We start from the raw sequence: 18,781 nt of genomic DNA, 5'->3' as shown, positions 1-18,781 counted from the left end.
GGCTGGATTTCCTGATCCCAAAGGGCTTTTCCAACCCTAAAGAATCCATGATTCCAAGCTGCATCCAGCAAACAGCCATGGAAGGACTGGCCAGAGAAGCAGGGATGGGACATTCCCACGGAGCAGCCCGGATTTTGCGATTCCTGCTGGGAACAAATGGGTTCCACCCTGCTCAGGGCAGGGATTTATCCATGGATTTATCCACATCAATCACAGGGAACACTGAGGACCAGGGGGCTCATCTGAGCTCAGAGCTGGTTTGGGAATGTGAGTGAAACCTCAGGAGCAATTCCCTCATTCCCAGGGGGATTCCTAGTTGGGATAATACAGATTCCACAGGAACTGGAGTGACAGGAGAAGGGGGAATGGGTTCAGACTGAAAAAAGGGGAAATTTAGGGGAGATATTGGGAAGGAATCCCTCACTGTGAGGGTGGGGAGGGGATGGGATGGAATTCCCAGAGGATTCATGGCTGCTCCATCCCTGGAAATGTCCAAGGCCAGGCTGGAGCAACCCGGGGTAGGGGAAGGTGTTCCTGCCCACTGCTGGGGGTGGGACTGGATGACCCTGGGATTCTGGAATTCCATGCCCTGACTCCGGCAGTGACACACAGTGGGGAACTTAGGGAATCTCCATCAGGAAACATTCCAATTCCACGGGGTGAAATTCCTGACTCAGAGGTGGGGAATGAGCAACTGAGTCACAACCCAATGGAATTCTCCCCATTCCAGCAGCTCCTGATTTGATTCCCAAAGGAGAAGCCACAATCGGCACATCCCCCACCTCCCTGATTACCCAAAATCTCCCAAAGCTGCTGCAACCTCCCAAAAAAACGCCTGGATTCAGGGAATAAATGAATTTTAACAGCATTTCTGGGGAAGGAGGTGCCAGAGCCTTTCCTGGAAGGGCCACAAGGGGAAGTCCTGCACAATTCAAATTTTTCAGGGCCCTTTCTCAGTTTTGGCATCCTCCCAAAAAGCAGCTTCACCTCAGCAATCACTCAGCAAAAATCCACTTTAATCCCTCCCTCAAAACGGGCTGGAAAACTTGGAAAAGAAAGGAATTAATGTCAATTAAATAGTGGGGGAAAAAAAAGCAGCTTGAACTGGCTCAAAGTCTTGACCTCGTGTCAGAATTTATGTGTTCCCAGCTCTCAAATTGAGATTAAAATCTCAATTTTTACAAGAATCTGGTTGCAAATAATCCCTGCAAGAGCCTTTTCGGTAAAATTTAGGCTAAAGCAGGAAATTAACTCCCAAAATGGACTCCTCAATTTGCCTGTGAGCTGCAGCTTTGGGGATGTTTTCAGTCAATTTTTAATCCGTGCAGTAATTTAATTCTTTGAATTATAACGTCAAGTAATGAGATTTGAAATTGCAATGCCACAAAATTTTCAAAGTAAAATCTAAATCGCCTTTTGCTGAATTTTCCCAGATAAATGAATTTATTCCCACAGCGGTTATCAGGATGTGAGGCACATGATGAGCTTAAAATGAGTATTTTGAAAATAATCAAGCTCCTGCCTGAGGAATGCAGCTGCAGACAAAACAGGCTGGAACCTCAAAACACGACAAAAATCTGAATTTTAGCACCAATTCTGAGCGCTGGGAACTTCCAATCCCTGCCCCACCTGTTAAAAAGGATTTTTAGGGATTTTGGGAGAGACTTCTGAGGGTTTTTACAGCAGTTCTGTGAGGCACTACATGGAATAAAATCATTCCCAAAAATCAAACACTTCTAAATATTTAGGAAGGGCTGATTCAAGCAAATCAATTAGTCAAATTTCCAAACAGTGACCAGATAATAATTCAAATTATAACAGCTTTAAATATAACTGTAAAGTTATCATTTTCCCTAAATTTCAACAGATTTCTGGTGGATAAAACCAAAAACACTGAACAAAAAATGCCCTTAATCTTCCCGAGAGGAGCTGGACAGAGTTGACTGAAGCCTATCAAACATTCTAATTTCTAAACAGCACTGGCAGCGACCCGATAATAATTCAAATTCTAACAGCTTCAATCACTTCCCAATTATAATTTCCCTAAATTTTAACAGATTTCTGGCGGATAAAACCAAAATACTGAACACAAACACCCTTAAAACGAGCTAGACTTACCGGCTTTGACTTTCTCTGCCTGTCAGGAATATCCCGGGATCGTTATCCCGGGATTTTTGGGTGGGACAGCCCCCGGGGAAGGCTCTGCCACGTCCCGAGGATGCTCCGGACTCTTGTGAGTCGATTTTTTCAAACCTCGCCCGGGGCAGGGCAGGGAGGGAGGCACCCAAAGTGGCCGATAACGGCTGGGCTGGTGTGAAAATCAGCCCCAAAGAGGAGAAAAAATTCGGATTTCCTCTCCACCCCCTTTCCGAGAAAGGGATTCTGCTGCCCCAGGGGCTGAGGGAGGCAATGAGAGATGAGTTTTAACCGTTTCAGCACTGATTTTACCACTCAAAGCCTCCGGGTTTTACAGATAAATGATGGGGTTTAGGCAGTTTGCTTCTCGGTAATACTCATATTTCAGCACGATTTAATCTTGGGGTTCATTAAGGTTTTGTTCCTGAGCTCTACAACATTTCCAGGCTGCCAACACCACAAAATTTAGGGATGCAGCCTCCTGAAAAGCTCCGTGTGCTCCCACGTGGTGGAAACTCCTAAAAAACGGGCGAATTTCACGCTCTGCCAGCGCAGTTTCACTTTCCCCGCCCAGCTCTATTTCGAAATATCCCATATTTCACCTCACAACCCCTAACCTGGAGCCGAGGGAATGAATCTCCGGCGGATTTCAGGTCGTTGGGAGCTGCAGAAAATGTCCCTGGAGCAGAGCAAGGTCTCGAGAGGAAATCGTGAATCACACAGGAGTCATGAGCTGAGCAATTTTTCCACTCCAAAACTTCACCCCCGCCACGGGAAGCGGTCATTTGCCTCTTCTGTGACTAAAAGTTCCTCCTCGAGACACCAAAAACCCCACGAGACCGCAGCTTTTTTTGAAAGCAAAGATCTCAAGTGGCTGAAAAGTTAAGCTCGAACTTATTCAAGCTCAGTTTTGGTTTCTGAAAGTCCCGTTTTAAGGGGAAAAAAAATTAGTTTCTAAGTTCTATTTCAAGTGGAAACACAACAGGGGTTGGGTTCAGGTGTGACCGCTTTTTCCAGCTTTGAAATAAAGCAAAATACTGAAAACAAAGTTGGGATTTGAGGTAATTTTAGGTAAAACAGCCCCGGAGGGGAGGCTTTAAACAGGCACTGATGTGATCATCACATCACTGATAATTAAATTTGTCCCCATCAGAGTCCCTGGGGGCATCTCACGCCTCAAATTCAGACCTTTTAATTAAAAAAAAAAACAAAAACAAAAAAAAAAAAAACCCACAACCATTTAAAATACTGATTTGTACCTGGGATGAGTTTTGTGGCTGGCATGATGCATCTGGCAGGAATTTTGGGCTGCTCCCCCAAAGATCTGCCCAAAATGCCACCCAAACCTTCGGTAAATAAGAGCAGATAACAAATAAAAAATGTTGTGCAACGCTCCTTTCGTTGTGAAATGTGGGAAAGGAGAAGGAAAAACAAAAGTGATCACTTCGATTAAAGTCACAAAGAGCGAATTGTTCTGCAAATCCCCCTAAATCCCTCCATGAATTTGGGATGGGGAAGCACTTCCACCACCCTGAACATCCTGATTTGCATTTATCTCTATTTTAGGAGGGGGAAAAAAAAAATGGGCTTTTCTCAGGGTTTTTCCCCCAACAGCTGACCCTTCCTTAAGTAAACCAAACTCGTGTTTGTGGGATCCATTCCTCAGATTGTATTTATGAGGGTGAAATCCTGGGATCATGGAATTACAGAGTGGTTTGGGTTGGAAAGCGCCTTAAAGCTCATCCAGCTCCATGGGCAGGGACACCTTCCCCTATCCCAGCTGGCTCCAGCCTGGCCTGGGATGCATCCAGGGATCCAGGAGCAGCCACAGCTTCTCTGGGAATTCCATTCCAAGGCCTCCCCACCCTGGCAGGGAAGGATTTGTTCTCAATATCCCACCTATCCCTGCCCTCCGGCAGTTTGAAGTCATTCCCCCTTCTCCTGTCATTGCAGGCCCTTGTAAACATTCCCTCTCCATCTTTCTCGCCGGCTCCCTTCAGGCCACAATTAAATCAACCCGAAGCTTCCCTTCTCCAGGCGGAGCAATCCCAATTGTCCCAGAGTTTCCCGGGAAGAGATAAAAGTTCATTGACGCTCCCGCCGCCCCAGGTCCCTCCCGCCGGCACCGCCTCCTGCCCCCTCACCGCCCCCCTCAGCCCTATGCCCCCGGGAACCCCCGCCTTCGCCTCAGCCCCGTGCTCACCCTACAGCCGCTCCATGGGCTCCGGGCCGGGGGTCGGGGAGGGGACGAAGCCCCTACACCCCCTGAGGGCTCCGCGCCTCCATTTTAGCGGGGTCCGGGCCGCCGCTTCCCCTCACGGCCAACATGGCGGCGAAGCCCCAGAGCGGAGCGGAACGTGCTGCTGGAAAGGACGCGGTGCCGTCGTGGGCATGTGGCGCCGCCCAGCGGGTTGGAGGACCCCGGCGATGCGTCCTCTGAGCCCTGGTGGAAAACGTAAAAAAAAAAAAAAAAAAAATTAAAAAATTAAAAAATAATAATAAATGCATAAAGTAGTACTAAGTCATGAATACGGATCCAATATTGTATATAATAAAGTATATTATTCTATATTACGTGACACAACAAATTGTAATAAATAAAAATAAATAATTAGTAATAAATGATAATGACAATAATAAAAATTTAAAAATGGAGGGGGGGAAATAAATGTTATCTCAAGCTCTTTGATGCAAGATCTTTGTATATTTTCAAGCTTAATCAGCATGAAAGGAGAGCTGCTCAGTGGACTAGGCAGCAGGTACATCCCTGACTCAAGGACACCCTGGAATTATCAAGCCTTAAGGATGGAATAAATCAAGATGTCGATGTGTGTCTATGGAGACATCGCTGACTCGGCAAAATAGTCAAGGTCCTTGTGTCCTAGAGCAGAGCTATCTTCATTTTAATACCCACCTGGACATTAGAATATTCCCCAGGACATTACAATCCACTGGAATATCCACCTGGATATTAGAATATCCACCTGGATATTAGAATATCCATCTATCTTCATTATAAAACCCACACTTTCCCCTTTCACCTGCTCCAGGTGACCCTGCCGTGTCAGGGGGATCGCACTGAATGATTTCCAGAGCTCACGCCCAAGCTGGGATCAGGGAATATGTTTGGAAAATTCCGAACTAATCCTGTCAGAGCCTTGGGAAGCGACCAAAGCGGAACCGCTGCGCGTAAACAGCAAAATCCGGTGCGATGTGCTGGGTTTGTGGCCGAGCACCCCAGGCTGCACCGCTCGGACAGAAACGAGCCGTGTTTGTCCCGGGGGGAGGGAATCGCACGCCGGGAACGGATCCCATTTCCTGGAAAAAGCCGGGAGCGGCCGCTCCGCACTATACGCTGATAAGTGCGGTGGGTAAACCCACTGCCCAGAGCCCGGATAGCTCAGTCGGTAGAGCATCAGACTTTTAATCTGAGGGTCCAGGGTTCAAGTCCCTGTTCGGGCGGATCTGCTTTTTTTTTTTTTTTTTTTTTTTTTGCGCGGCCCAATTTTTTCACCCCGCAAAAAAACCTTTTTTCCACCCGCGGCACGACCGGCGCTGCCCGCCGGAGGGTCCCGGCTGCGCCCGCGGGGAATCCTGGCAGGAAATAAAAAATAAAGGAACTCATATGTGGAAAAAGGAGATCCGCCCGAACAGGGACTTGAACCCTGGACCCTCAGATTAAAAGTCTGATGCTCTACCGACTGAGCTATCCGGGCTCTGGAGCGAAGCGGCGCACGGCCGGAATATGACGCTGTAACAGGGAGAGTGGCGGCCGCTATTTCCCTCCCTGTATTCCCGTCTGCACCCCACTATCTGCACCCCGCTATCTGCACCCTCCGTACTACCCCTCACTACCTTAACCCCCTGCCTGCACCTCCTGATTTAACCCTCCCTTGCCTGAACCCCACTATCTGCACCCCACTATTTGCATTTTCCTGCCTGCCCCTCCCTTGCCTTAACCCCCTGCCTGCACCCCCTGTTTGAACCCCACTATCTGCACCCCGCTATTTGCACTCCCCTGTCTGCACCCCTTCCCCCCCGGTCTGCCCCCTCTGCCTGTCCCCCCGAGCCTCCCGAGCCCCCCGCAGCCCCCAGTCCCACGGCCTCTCCCTGCCGGCCGATGCCGCGGCTCTGGCACAGCTCGGGATCCCAAAAAACCAGCGCCAGGCTCATCCCGCGCATTCCTCTCCCTGTGGGCTGTCGGGAACAGGGGGCTTCCACTGCCAGCTCTGGGGGTCCCCCGTCTCTTCTCCCTGCAGCAAAGTGGGGTGCGCTGGAGAAAAGTGTGGGGTTCAAAGGGAAGAGGAGGACCGGGAATGATCCATGCCAGGACAGGGAATGTTTCAGTGTCCCTGGACTCAAGGCTGCTTGGGGCCTGCTGGGACATGGGGTCACACCCGGGGACCCCCAGATTCCGGCATCTCCTTGTTTTTGGTGAATCCCACAAAACCTCCACCCTCCCGTCCCCTGGGGAGTCTTGAGGAAGGCCGGGATAATGCTCTGGGATTCATAATCTCGGGATAATCTCTGCCACCGCTAAACCCAAACCACAGCTGTGACCCACGGCCCTCCCGGCGTGGCTTTCCAGCGGCGCTGGGATTCCAGGGGGAACCATTACCCCTTTCTGCCGGAGCCTGGCTGCCAGGGAAAACACATCCCGGCCACCTCTGCCATGGCTCGGGCACATCTGCTGCCCACTTGGGGTGTCCCCCTGCCCCTCGAGCCCCGGGGTCCGGCTGCTGTGGCGGCAGCGTGTCCCCACCCAACTGGGGGCTCTGGGGACCAGCAGGGGCACCCCGACCCCAGTGCGGGCTGTGGGGTGTCCCAGCACCCCCCAAAGGAGCACCCACAGCCCCGGGGGGGACCCCAGTGGGGAGTAGGGGGGGGTGGGTGCTGGTGGGGACAGCAGGGATGTCCCCGAGCATGGGGGGAGGTGGAGGGGGACAAGGGCAGAGCGGCGGGAGCAGCTCCGCGCCCACCCGCGGGGGCGATGCCGGGATGGGGACAGGAGGGGGGAACGTCCCCGGGATTCCATGGGGAGAGCTGGGAGCATCCCGGGGACACCGGGCGGGATCTGCCCGGGGTCTGTGTAATGCGGAGGGAGACCAGGAGCGTCCCGGGGACTTTCAGAGGGGCACCGGGGGGATACCGGGGGGCACCGGGGGGCACCCGGGGGACACCGGGGGACACCAGCCAGGGCTCCGTGCAATGCGGAGTGCGGCCGGGAGATGGCCCCGCACTGCCCCGCGCTGCGCCCGCCATTGTCCGCCGCCTCCGCCGCGGTGCTCCCGCCTCCCCCGAGCTCCTCCCGCATCTCCCCGGCTCCTCCCGCATCCCTCCGGCTCCTCCCGCATCCCCGGCCCCGCCGCCGCCGCCGCAGCCGCTCGGAGCAGGTAGGGCCGCGCCGGGGGGCGGAGGGAGCGGGAGGCTCCGCTCGGCTCGTCCCGGGGTTTCCCCGCTCAAAAAATGATCTTTTATTTATAAGTATAGGTCTGTGTATCCATAATTTCCCCTCCCGGCGGAGATGCGGGACCCGCTCGCGTTCTCGGCGCTTTCCAAAAGCTGCGGCTCAGCTTGGGGCTGCTCCAGAGCACCGGGAACCCCAAAAGCGGGGGGGAGGGAAGGCGGGGCTGCCCCTTCCCGGGGCACGTTGTGGGATCGGGGGTCTTGGAATGTCCCCTCAGGCCGGGGGGAGCGGGAATTTGGGGGGGGTTGGATGAGCGGAACAATGAAATGGTGCCCGAGGAACGGCGAAGTTGGTGCTGGGGAAAGAGGACAGGGGTGCGGGGGGGTCCTGTCCCCTCCCGGCGCAGGGGGAGGGACAGGGATGGGGACAGGGATGGGGACACGGGGGTAGAAATAGGGAAGGGATGGGGACGGGGGTCACAGAATCCTAGAATGGTCGTAAGGGACCTTAAAGACCCTTTAAGGGGTCGTTCCAACCCCCCTGCCCCGGGCAGGGATGCCACCCTCTGGATGGGGACAGGGGCAGGGACAGGGACAGGGACAGGCCAGCCGTGGTGTGAGGCCGAACAGGGTCGGCTCATCCCAGCCCTAAAACCCCACGGTTTTAGGGGCAGGAAGCTCTTGTGAGGATGCTGGGAGGAATCTGGGATCCCTGTGCTCCTGCAGGACAGTCCTGCGGATCCCAAAGCTGCGGGAATGCTCCTGGATAACAAATTCCAGAGGTTTGGGAGCTGCTACCCTGGAGCGAGGGAGCTCCATGGGCTCCCGGCAGCCGCTCGTGTGTGTGAGGCCGAGCGCGGCTGGGATTGTTCCCGGGATCTGGGCCGGGCTCGGCGAGCACCAGCGTGACCAGGAAAATCAATCCTTGCTTCCCAGAGCAGGAGAGACAGGATAACAGGGAGCTGTGGGGTGAGGGAACGTTCCTGGAGCCCGGATCCCCCAGGAAAACCAATCCTTCCTTCCCAAAGAGGGAGGAACAGGGTGACAGCGAGCTGTGGGGTGAGGGAACCCGCCTATCCCGGATTTCCCAGGATAACCGCCCCATCCAGGCACCTGCCCCACCTCCTCGCCTCCGGAGCACCCTCCTAAATTCCAGAGGGAGGCTGGGGAGAGGATCCAGAGGATCCAGAGGATCCAGAGGACCGGCCGTTCCAGCCCTTCCCTTCCAGCCCTGCAGCCGGGCGTTCCTCGCCTGCTGCAGCGGGAGCAGGTGCTCCGTGTGGGAGCGTTGCCGGGATGCACTGGGATTCACCGGGATTCACCGGGATGTGCCAGCCGGAGCACAGGGATACCCCGGGATGGGAAGGGCTGTGCAAGGCCGGGGGGCTGCAAAGGCTTGGGGGTCCCTGCAGGGAGCAGCAGCAGCATTCCCAGCCCCATCCCGCTTTTCCATGCCTGTGTCCGGCCTGTGCCTGCGGCGTGTCCTTGGGATGTGGCTCTCTTCCACGGCACGGGAATCCTGCGGGATGAGCACCCTGAAAGGGCTGGGGGTGCACCCCGGGATGATCCCTGTGCTCCCTGCACCCCCAGGATGATCCATGTCCTCCCTGCATCCCCGGGATGATGATCCCTCTCCTCCCCACATCCCTGGATGATGATCCATGTCCTCCTTGCATCCCGGGAGCAGCTGGCTCCGGGAGAGGAGCCCCATGGCAACAGGGAAAGGGCTGGAGCATTTTCCATGGATACAGCAGCGGGATCCATCCCCCGGGGCCGCCCCGGAGCGCCGGGCAGGGAGGGCGATCCCAAATCCTGCTGCTGCTTCCCAGCGCATCCCGGGATGCTTCCCGAGCTGTGCTTCCCATGGATCAGCTCTCCGGGGCGGTTTTGGGGCGGTTTTGGGACGTTTTTGGAGTGGTTTTGGGGTGGTTTTGGAGCGGTTTTGGGGTGGTTTTGAGGCGGTTTTGGGGCTGCAGCCCCTCCTGTCCCTGTGCCCCTCCTGCCCCCTGTGTCACCGGCGCCGGGTGGGTGGCAGGGAGGAAGCCGAGATTTGCATAGGACACGGGTGGTGGCAGCGGGGACAGCGCGACGCCACCCCCAGCGTCCCCCTGGGGGTCCCCCGGAGCCCTGGCCGTGGTTGGGGGCTGGGGTGGGGCGGTGAGTGATTCCGAAAGTCCGTGGGTGTGACACGGCGACAGGCGAGCATCAGCTCCCGCTCCCGCACCAGCACTTGGAGGGCGATTTTGGGGCTCTTCCGTGGGGTTCTCCCAATCCTTGCTCCTTGTGCTGCCCCAGCTGGGAAGGGAAGGGGCTGAGCCGCCCGCTCGGATGTCCCCAGCCCTGGTGACATCCCCTGGTGGCATCAGGAGCCCTCAGCGTGGCTTTTCTCCAGCTGCTGTTGGCTCTGTGGGGTCGAACGTGCTTCCCACCCCATTCCCGTGGCAATTCCAGCCCCACCGAGCTCCAGCGGGATGCAGATGTTTGTCTTGGAGCCGAGCGCGGAGCTGTGGCTTTGTCAGCCACGAAATTCCGTTCGGAGTTTGTTGCTTTTGGGTTAAAAGTGGATTTTCCTCTGTTCCCCTTCCAAAAACCCGGCGCTGCCAGCTTTTGGGATTTCTGCTTTTCCAGGAAAAGCTCACAGCTGCCAGCAGGGCCCGGAATGCCAGGGAAGGGAACATTCCCAGCCTCTCAGCCCCCCGGAGTCGTTTTTTCCAGCTGGAAAGCACCAAAATCCCTGGATGAGCCGGTGCTGGGGGGCCGAGAGGGACCGGGAACGGCACAAATCCTGCGGGAGTTGTGGAGCTCATTAGGAGCCATCTGGTCCTACAGAGCCTGGGGCCAGGGGGGCCTCTTGTAGGGTGGGGAGGCGGTGACAGGTCTGGGGGGTGACAAAAACCCCACAGGGCTGGGAGGGGACAGCAGGGATCGGCCGGGACTGGCCTGGGGACAGCAGGGATCGGCCTGGGGACAGCAGGGGGTTGAGGGTGCCCATCCATCAGTCCCTCACCTTTCCCTATACCCAGGGTATTCCCAGACATCCATGGGCTGCCCACCCGTTCATCCCCACCTTTCCCTATTCCCAGTGCCCATCCATCAATCCCCCACCTTTCCCTATTCCCAGACACCCGTGGGCTGCCCATCCATTAACCCCTCGCCTTTCCCGGTTCCCAGGAGGCGGGAGCAGCAGGATGCCGTTCTCCTGACCCTGATCCCGATCCCGGCAGGATGTCGGGCCCTGGCGAGCACTGGCCGGCGCTGGAGTCGGTGGGGCTGAGCCGCAAGGAGCTGGCGTTGGCCGAGGCGCTGCAGATGGAATACGACGCCTTATCCCGAATCCGCCAGGACAAGGAGGAGAGCCGGGCCAGGAAGGAGCAGCCCCAGGAGCGTTCCCTCATCTCCTGGGACGACCCCGCTGACAGGAACGGCTGCGGGGACAGGAACATCAAAGCGGCGCGGGGGCTCTCCGGCTCCGACCCCGCGCTCAGCTACAACGTCCCCGCTGTCCCCGAGGGTCCCCAAGTGCCGCCCGGGCCCAGCCCTCCCCGGCCGGACCCGCAGCCCTGGCGGAAGGGCCCCCTGAGCGGGGATTACCTGTTCATCCTCGAGGGCTCACAGCGCGATTTCCTCGGGGAGCCCCTCAACGGCTCCGAGCCCCACGACGGCGGCGGTTCCCCCAAAAAGCTCTCGCCGCCGCCGCTGCCCCCCCGGCACCCGCTGTGGGGCTGTCCCGAGGGCGGCCAGCGCTCGGGGAAGACGTCCCCGCTGTCCCCCAAGGGCCAGGGCCAGCCCAGGGACATCAACATGTTCTCGGTGGCGCAGGACAAGCTTTTGGGGCGCCGCATCTCCCAGGAGGATCCCTACGGCGTGGACGCCATCACCTGCCTCAACCTCAAGTCCACCTACGAGTCCGAGGTGCTGCGGGAAAATTCCCGGGGCTGGAAGGAAGGCAGGAGCATCCTGGAGAAGGAATCCAGCGGGAAGCCGGTGGCACGGAGCAAGACCATGCCCCCGCAGGTGCCCCCGCGGACCTACGGACCCCGCTCGGGCAGCAGGAAGAACCTGGCGCCCAACAAGAACCGCAGGATCTCCGTGGAGCCGGTGAGAGGCTTCTCTTGCTGGCCTTGGAATTGGGGTGGGAAAGGAGCTGGGAATTCAGTGCTGGGATGTCCTGGAGCTGCGTGTCCTTCACTCCGGGCGGGTTGTCCTTGTCCCACCCTCGTGGCTCCTTGGAATGTTGTGTGGGATGTGGGAAGAGGTGTCCGAGCATAGAGACATCCCATGAGCCAGCCCTGCCCAGAACCCCGAAACTGGAGGTCCCATGGGCCAGACCCTGGAACGCCCACGGCAGGGGCAGAATTCCAGCTGTGGCACAGCAGAGCAGGGGATAAAAGCCAGGAAAAGTCCCCTTCCTCAGGGACCTGGGCTCACTCACCGGGTCACTCGTGGCTCTCCAAGTGCCAGAACCTCATTAGGAAAGAGAATTAAAATCTCCTGGAGCAGCCGCGGCATTCCCAGCTCCTCCCGGGAGCCCTTCCCGGGTTGATCGCTGTGACAGAGCCGCCTTTGTCCCCAGCAGGACAGCGACAGAACCCCGGGGACCCCCCTGGCACGGCGGTGCCACCTGCCCTGGGTGGGGACAGCAGCGGGCAGCGTCCCCTGCGGCACCCCCACGGCCTGGGGACAGTCCCTGCCCATCCTGCTGCTCCTCAGCTCCATCCCTGCGGGATATCCCTGGAAATGGCCACTTTTGGGAGGGCTCTGGGGGTCTCCCAGCCATGGGTAAGGGGCTCAAACCCCCCCTGTGCTGGCCACATCCCCCACGCCACTGCAGGGCCACCTCTGTCCCCTCCGCGGTGGCCCTGGGGTGGCACAGGCTGCTCCAGCGGGTGGTCCGGTGGTCCCCACGGGGGTGGGCTTCAGGCTGGACCCCCGGGGGTGGCCCCCAGCTGACGGGCTCGTGTCCTGCCCCCCAGGTGGCCCCCCGGCCGCACTCCTTGGCCAATGGCTACGAGCTCTTCGAGGTGTCCGAGGAGCGGGATGAGGAGGTGGCCGCATTCTGTCACATGCTGGACGTGTGAGTACCCAAAAAAGGCAAAAAACCCCCCAAAACGGGTGAATTTGGGGGGCGGGGGGGGAGGACAACCCCCCCACAAATCCAGCAGGATCCCCGATCCATCCCCGATTCCTCAGGCTGCGCTCCAGCTCCGGCAGCACGGATTATTCCGGGACGGGCCTGGTGTGGAACGCCGTGAACCTGAGCCCGGAGCAGCTGGGCCACGGCATCAGCCTGAAGGTGACAGTGATGTGTGACAGCCTCAGGGAGCCCCTCACCTTCACCTGCGACTGTGAGTGCGATCCAAGCCCCCAGGAAAAGCTGGAATCCCGGCATTCCCGCCATTCCCAGCATTCCCACCGTTCCCCACAGGCTCCTCCACCGTGGACCTGCTCATTTACCAGGCCCTGTGCTACACCCATGACGAGCTCCACGCCGTGGACGTCGAGGATTTCCTGCTCAAAATCTGCGGCCTGGAGGAATTCCTGCAGAAGTGAGTGGCTGTGGATAATGGAGGGGGGGAAAAAACGGGGAAAATCCATCCCAGGCACTCCAGGGCTGATCCCGGAGAGCACAGCAGGAGCTTCTCCGCTCTTCTTCCTGCCTCTGGAGCCTCTCCTGCCAAAAGCGGCGTGTTGGGAATGTGGCTCCCGGCGGCAGGGTGTCGGTCAGGCTGATCCCCACGCGCCTGGAAAACGGGCTGGGAAGCTGGGAGCTGCCAAAAATGCTTTTTGGAGGAGAATTCCTAAAAGCCGTGTCAGGAAGCGGAGCCCGGCTTCTCCCAGCCCTGGATAAATCCCAGGAGAAGGAGGGAGAGGGATGCGGGATTTCAGGAACACCCGGGCAGTGCCAGGGATGGGCAAAGGGGATCCCATCCCTCCTTCCCTCCTGCCTTTCCTGGAGGAATTCTGCCTTTCCAGAGGGTTTGGAGGTTGGGGAGAGTTCTCTGCGGAGGGAGAAGCAGCAGCTGCGGCATTCCCGGCCTTTCCCGGGGCTGGAGCCAGCTGCTGCCGCTGGAGAGCTGCCCCTGGAGCCAGCCCTGCCGCGGGAATTGGGACCTAAAGGGACGGATGGGAATGGCTTGGGATCGGGAGAGGCTTTTGAGGGAGCCCAGAGCTGCTCCTGGCACCCCGAGGGGCTGCAGGGCCACCAAAAGAGGATTCAGGGGCATCCCAAGGGATTTCAGAGCCACCCAAAAGGGGCTTCGGGGCCACCAAAAGGAGCTTCAGGGCCACCTCGAGAGGCTTCAGGGCCACCTCAAGGGGTTTTGGGGCCACCCAGAGGGGATTCAGGGCCACCCCGAGGGGCTGTTCCCAAGGGTGCTGAGCCCTTGTGATGCCGAACAGCCCCATCCACGTGTGTCCAGCTGTGTCCAGCTGTGTCCAGCTGTGTCCAGGCAGGCACAGCAGCCCTGGGGCGCTCAGAGCTGCCAGGGCCGGATCCATCCAGCTGTGGGATGGCATTCCCAAAGGGATGAACCCCATTTTCTAGCGGGGAGCAGCCCCCTGGGCACGGAGCAGACCCCACGGGACATTTCCCGGTATCTCCCGGGGCCCTCAGAGTTCTCTGGGAAAGCCCCGGGACACAAAGCCCCTTTTGTGGCCGATCTTTTCTTCCCACATCTTCCCGTGGCCCAGGAGATGCTGGAAGTGCCAAAACCCTCCCTGCGGAGCTGGGCAGGCGCTGGAGCTCTGCTCGGCATCCCGAGCCGCTGTCATGGGATTCCCGTGGGATTTATCCAGGGCTCCACCAGCTCCTTCCGCCCGGAGCCAGCAAAGGAAGCGGGGCTGGAGGGGTCCTGCTCCAGGGAGGCTTCCCCGGGGGATCAGGATGTCACTCCCTGCTCCAGGGTTTTCCCTGCCATTCCCAGCTCCAGGGTTCACCCCAATCCCACTCTCAGAGCATCCTCCAGCCCCTCAGATTCCCACAGATCACTGGAGTGGGTCCTGCTCCAGATCCACTTCCCACACCAGTGGGATCAGGATTCCTGCTTTAAGGTTCCCACTGTCATTCCCAGCTCCAGGGTTCACCCCAATCCCACTCTCAGAGCAGCCTCCAGCCCCTCAAATCCATGCTCTGCTTCCCATGGATCACTGCAGGGGTCTCGCTGCAGGGGTGCTTCCCACACCAGTGGGATCAGCCTGTCATTCCCAGCTCCAGGATTCCCTCTGTCATTCCCAGCTCCAGGGTTCTCCCTGTCATTCCCAGCTCCAGAGTTCTTTCTCCCTGTCATTCCCAGCTCCAGGGCTCACCCCAATCCCACTCTCAGAGCATCCTCCAGCCCCTCAGATCCATGCCCTGCTTCCCACAGCTCCCTGGGCAGGTCCTGGCGGGCTGGGCTCCTCCATGCCCAGCTCCGGCGCCAGGCCCGGCTCTGGAGGGGAAGGAGGGAAAACAATTCCTCATTCTCTGGGTTTCCTGGTGCCACAAAGGTCCCTGCGCAGGCGGGGCGGCCGCCCTGAGCTCTGGCCAAGGCTGCCTGGGTGTGGGATATTGGAATGGGGTATTCCAGGCAGGATTTGGGGGCATCCAGGCAGGATCTTGGCATGTGGGATGAGCGTGTGGGGCTCTCCCTGCATGTTGGATATCCACGAGCACACCCAGCCCCGCAGGAAGTTCAGCCTCGCTGGGAGCCCCAGCCAAGACTGCCTGGCCATGGAATTTTGGGATGGGGCGCCCCAGGAGGGATTTTGGGGCACTCCAGATGGGATTTTGGGGTGTGGGATGAGCCTGTGGGGCTCTCCCTGCATTCTGGGAAGCCAAGAGTTCACCCAGCCCTGCAGGAAGTTCGGCCTCGCTGTGAACCCATCCCAAGGCTGCCTGGCTGTGGGATTTCGGGATGGGGCACCCCAGGAGGGATTTTGGGATGGGATTTTGGGGTGTGGGCTGAGCCTGTGCCCTTATCCCTGCAGCAAACACGCCCTGGGCAGCCACGAGCACATCCAGCACTGCAGGAAGTTCGACATCGACATCCGGCTGCAGCTGCTGAGGAGGAGGGGGGTGCGCAGTGACCTGGCCCGCACGGTGGGTGTGGGACACTGGGGGGGTCAGCGGGGTCAGTGCCACCTCCCTGCGGCCGGAGCGGCCCCGCTCAGCCTCTGTGTGTCCCCAGGCCAGTGATGACCAGAGCCCCTCCACCCTCAACCACTACATCCACCTGCAGGAGCGGCCCATCAAGCAGACCATCAGCAGGTACGGCCGGGGGCACACGGTGTCACTGTCCCCAGGGGCACACGGTGGCACCGTCCCAGGGGCACACGGTGGCACTGTCCCTGAGGGCACACGGTGTCACTGTCCCTGAGGGCACACGGTGGCACCGTCCCAGGGGCACACGGTGTCACTATCCCCAGGGGCACACGGTGTCACTGTCCCCAGGGGCACACGGTGGCACTGTCCCCAGAGGGCACACGGTGGCACTGTCCTGGGGGGCACACGGTGGCACTGTCCCTGGGGCACACGGTGGCACCGTCCCTGAGGGCACACGGTGTCACTGTCCCCAGAGGGCACACGGTGGCACTGTCCTGGGGGGCACACGGTGGCACTGTCCCCAGGGGCACACAGTGGCACTGTCCCTGGGGCACACGGTGGCACTGTCCCCAAGTGTGCCCCGGCCAGGGCTGAGCGCTGTCCCCTGTCCCCCAGGCAGGCCCTGAGCCTCCTCTTCGACACCTTCCACAACGAGCTGGACGCTTTCCTGGCGGCCGAGGTGAGGGCAGGGATGGACGGGGGCGGTTTTGGGGTCACTTGGGGGTCACTTTGCCTTTGGGGTGGGTTCTTTTCTCTTTTGCTTGTGGGATTTTAAGGGTGTGTCAGAGAAAGGAATCCTGGAATATCCCAGATCCATAAGGATTATCAATTCCAACCCCTGGCCCTGCCCAGACACCCCAAAATCTATGCACCCCTGGGAGTGTTGTCCTGGAGCGCTGGCAGCTTCAGGGCCGTGCCCATTTTTTGGGGAGCCTCTCCGGTGCCCCACCACCCTCCGGGGCAAAACCTTTCCCAAAAATCCACCTAAAAAGAGCAGAAAATTGGGAAAACCGAGGCACAAACTCCGCTCCCAGTGCCGGGGGTGTGCCGGGGACCAGCCCTGCCCCCTCGGCTGCTGTGGGGTCCCACTCCAGCCCCTCTGCCCCTTCCAGGGAGATTTCCCGCTGAAGGCCGAGCGGGTGATCCAGTCGGTCATGGCCATCTGCAACGCCCTGGCGGCCGTGGAATCCCAGGAAATCACCGCAGCCCTCAACCAGATGCCGCCCTGCCCGTCCCGCATGCAGCCCAAAATCCAGAAGGTGAGCGAGGGGCACCTGCAGGGCTCGGCAAGGAGCTGGGAGGGGGGAAAAAAAATTGTCACATCTAGCTCCATTCCCTCCTTTCTCCTCATGGAAAATCCCAGAATAACCGGGAGCAGGCCTGGATCTGGCAGCTCGGGGTGGTTATGTAAAACCCGCCTTGGCAGCGCCAGGCTGGAGCTCAGGGGGTTTTCTTGTGGGTTTTCTCTTTTTTTTTTCTTTTTTTTTGTGGTTTTGTTTTGTTTTTTGGTTTTTTTCCCTCCACAGGATCCAAATGTTCTGGCCAAGAGGGAAAATCGAGGTATTTCTCTTCTCCTGCTCCCCCTTTCTGGGCTCAAGTTCGTGGTGCTTTTCATCTTCAAACCCCTCCTCCCCCTTCCATTCTCGAGGCCAAAAACGGGTTGGAAACTGGTCTGGTTGAGAAAAAAAAAAAAAAAAGAGGATTTTGGGGGGTGTTGTTGCTCCTTGTGAGCTCCAAATGGGAAACTTGGGATTCCCCCTACTCCAAATGGGAAGTTTGGAATTCTCCCCATTGTTAATCCATCCCTGGGTGGGGGAAACCAGTGTGGGGGTCCCAAATGCAGATTTGAAGGAAGGATCCCTGAGGGACTGATGGATCCATGAGGGACTGATGGATCCATGAGGGATTTATGGATCCATGAGGGACTGATGGATCCATGAGGGGTTGATGGATCCATAAGGGATTGATGGATCCATGAGGGGTTGATGGATCCATGAGGGACTGATGGATCCATGAAGAACTGATGGATCCTTGAGGGATTTATGGATCCATGAGGGACTTATGGATCCATGAGGAACTGATGGATCCCTGAGGAACTGATGGATCCATGAGGGATTTATGGATCCATGAGGAACTGATGGATCCCTGAGGGACTGATGGATCCCTGAGGGATTGATGGATCCCTGAGGGACTGATGGATCCCTGAGGGATTGATGGATCCATGAGGGACTGATGCATCCGTGAGGGACTGATGCATCCATGATGGACTGATGGATCCTTGAGGGACTGATGGATCCATGAGTGATTGATGGTTCCATGAGGGACTTATGGATCCATGAGGAACTGATGGATCTCTGAGGGACTGATGGATCCATGAGGGACTGATGGATCCATGATGGACTGATGGATCCATAAGGGATTGATGGATCCCTGAGGAACTGATGGATCCATAAGGGATTGATGGATCCCTGAGGGACTGATGGATCCATAAGGGATTGATGGATCCCTGAGGGACTGATGGATCCATAAGGGATTGATGGATCCATGAGGAACTGATGGATCCCTGAGGAACTGATGGATCCATGAGGGATTGACAGATCCCTGAGGGCCTGATGGATCCCTGTCCGTGTTTCCCGCAGAGAGGATCGTGGAGAGCCTCACGGCTGCCATCCTCAACCTGGTGGAGCTCTACTGCAGCACCTTCAACGCCGACTTCCAGACGGCTGCGCCCGGGAGCCGCGAGCTGGGGGTGGCCCAGGAGGCGCGGCTGCTCAGCTGTCCCCTGTCCTTCACCGTCTACGCCACCCACCGCATCCCCATCACCTGGGCCGCCAGGTAAGGGGCTCACATGGGTGAAATCCTCCCTTCCGAGTCGTGTTTCTATCCAAGGGATTCCCAGGAATGTTGGGAATAAGGGGTGAGACACCCCCCCGAGTGTCCCGGGTCGGGATTGAAGGGAAGGAGCGGTGGTAAAATCGGGATGTTCTGAGTGGGGAGGGTGCGTGAAAGGCGCCGAGGGTGTGGCAGGGAAGGGTTGTGAATCGTGGGATATCCTGAGTGCGGAGGAAGCATCAATTCCAGCTCCTGGGATTCCCCAAGGTCCCGCAGCGTGCCTGGGAATGCCGGCACTGGGACACCCCAAAATCCCACAGTGTGCCT

General features: G+C 58.2%; 2 protein-coding genes and 2 non-coding genes across 4 annotated transcripts in view; 2 read left to right on the top strand and 2 right to left on the bottom strand.

Annotated features, from left to right (window-relative positions):
* MDM4 (MDM4 regulator of p53) overlaps nt 1-4,489 on the bottom strand; it is an 18,107-nt gene extending 13,618 nt beyond the window's left edge. The window contains exon 1 of the mRNA XM_042013746.1: nt 4,340-4,489. The gene's annotated coding sequence lies outside the window, so the exon portion shown is untranslated. The remainder of the gene's footprint in view (nt 1-4,339) is intronic.
* A 1,036-nt stretch (nt 4,490-5,525) lies between these two features.
* On the top strand, nt 5,526-5,598 carry TRNAK-UUU. Its single transcript has one exon. It is a non-coding gene; the product is annotated as a tRNA-Lys (tRNA).
* A 181-nt stretch (nt 5,599-5,779) lies between these two features.
* On the bottom strand, nt 5,780-5,852 carry TRNAK-UUU. The gene has a single exon. It is a non-coding gene; the product is annotated as a tRNA-Lys (tRNA).
* Nucleotides 5,853-7,472: 1,620 nt separating this feature from the next.
* The window catches only part of PIK3C2B (phosphatidylinositol-4-phosphate 3-kinase catalytic subunit type 2 beta), a 19,226-nt gene continuing 7,917 nt past the window's right edge, over nt 7,473-18,781 (top strand). Inside the window, exons 1-11 of the mRNA XM_042013702.1 lie at nt 7,473-7,529; nt 10,714-11,640; nt 12,516-12,616; nt 12,733-12,887; nt 12,968-13,088; nt 15,508-15,619; nt 15,708-15,787; nt 16,238-16,301; nt 16,735-16,881; nt 17,149-17,182; nt 18,262-18,457. Coding sequence (XP_041869636.1) covers nt 10,768-11,640; nt 12,516-12,616; nt 12,733-12,887; nt 12,968-13,088; nt 15,508-15,619; nt 15,708-15,787; nt 16,238-16,301; nt 16,735-16,881; nt 17,149-17,182; nt 18,262-18,457 — 1,883 coding nt within the window. The 5' untranslated portion in view covers nt 7,473-7,529; nt 10,714-10,767. The remainder of the gene's footprint in view (nt 7,530-10,713; nt 11,641-12,515; nt 12,617-12,732; nt 12,888-12,967; nt 13,089-15,507; nt 15,620-15,707; nt 15,788-16,237; nt 16,302-16,734; nt 16,882-17,148; nt 17,183-18,261; nt 18,458-18,781) is intronic.

This window comes from Corvus kubaryi, unplaced genomic scaffold, assembly GCF_017639235.1.
Source record: "Corvus kubaryi isolate FWS band 111438036 unplaced genomic scaffold, C.kubaryi_AGA036_p1.0 split1-37355, whole genome shotgun sequence".
Classification (NCBI taxonomy): domain Eukaryota; kingdom Metazoa; phylum Chordata; class Aves; order Passeriformes; family Corvidae; genus Corvus; species Corvus kubaryi.
Note: the sequence above shows the minus strand (reverse complement) of the source record. Positions and strands in the feature narration are given on the sequence as shown.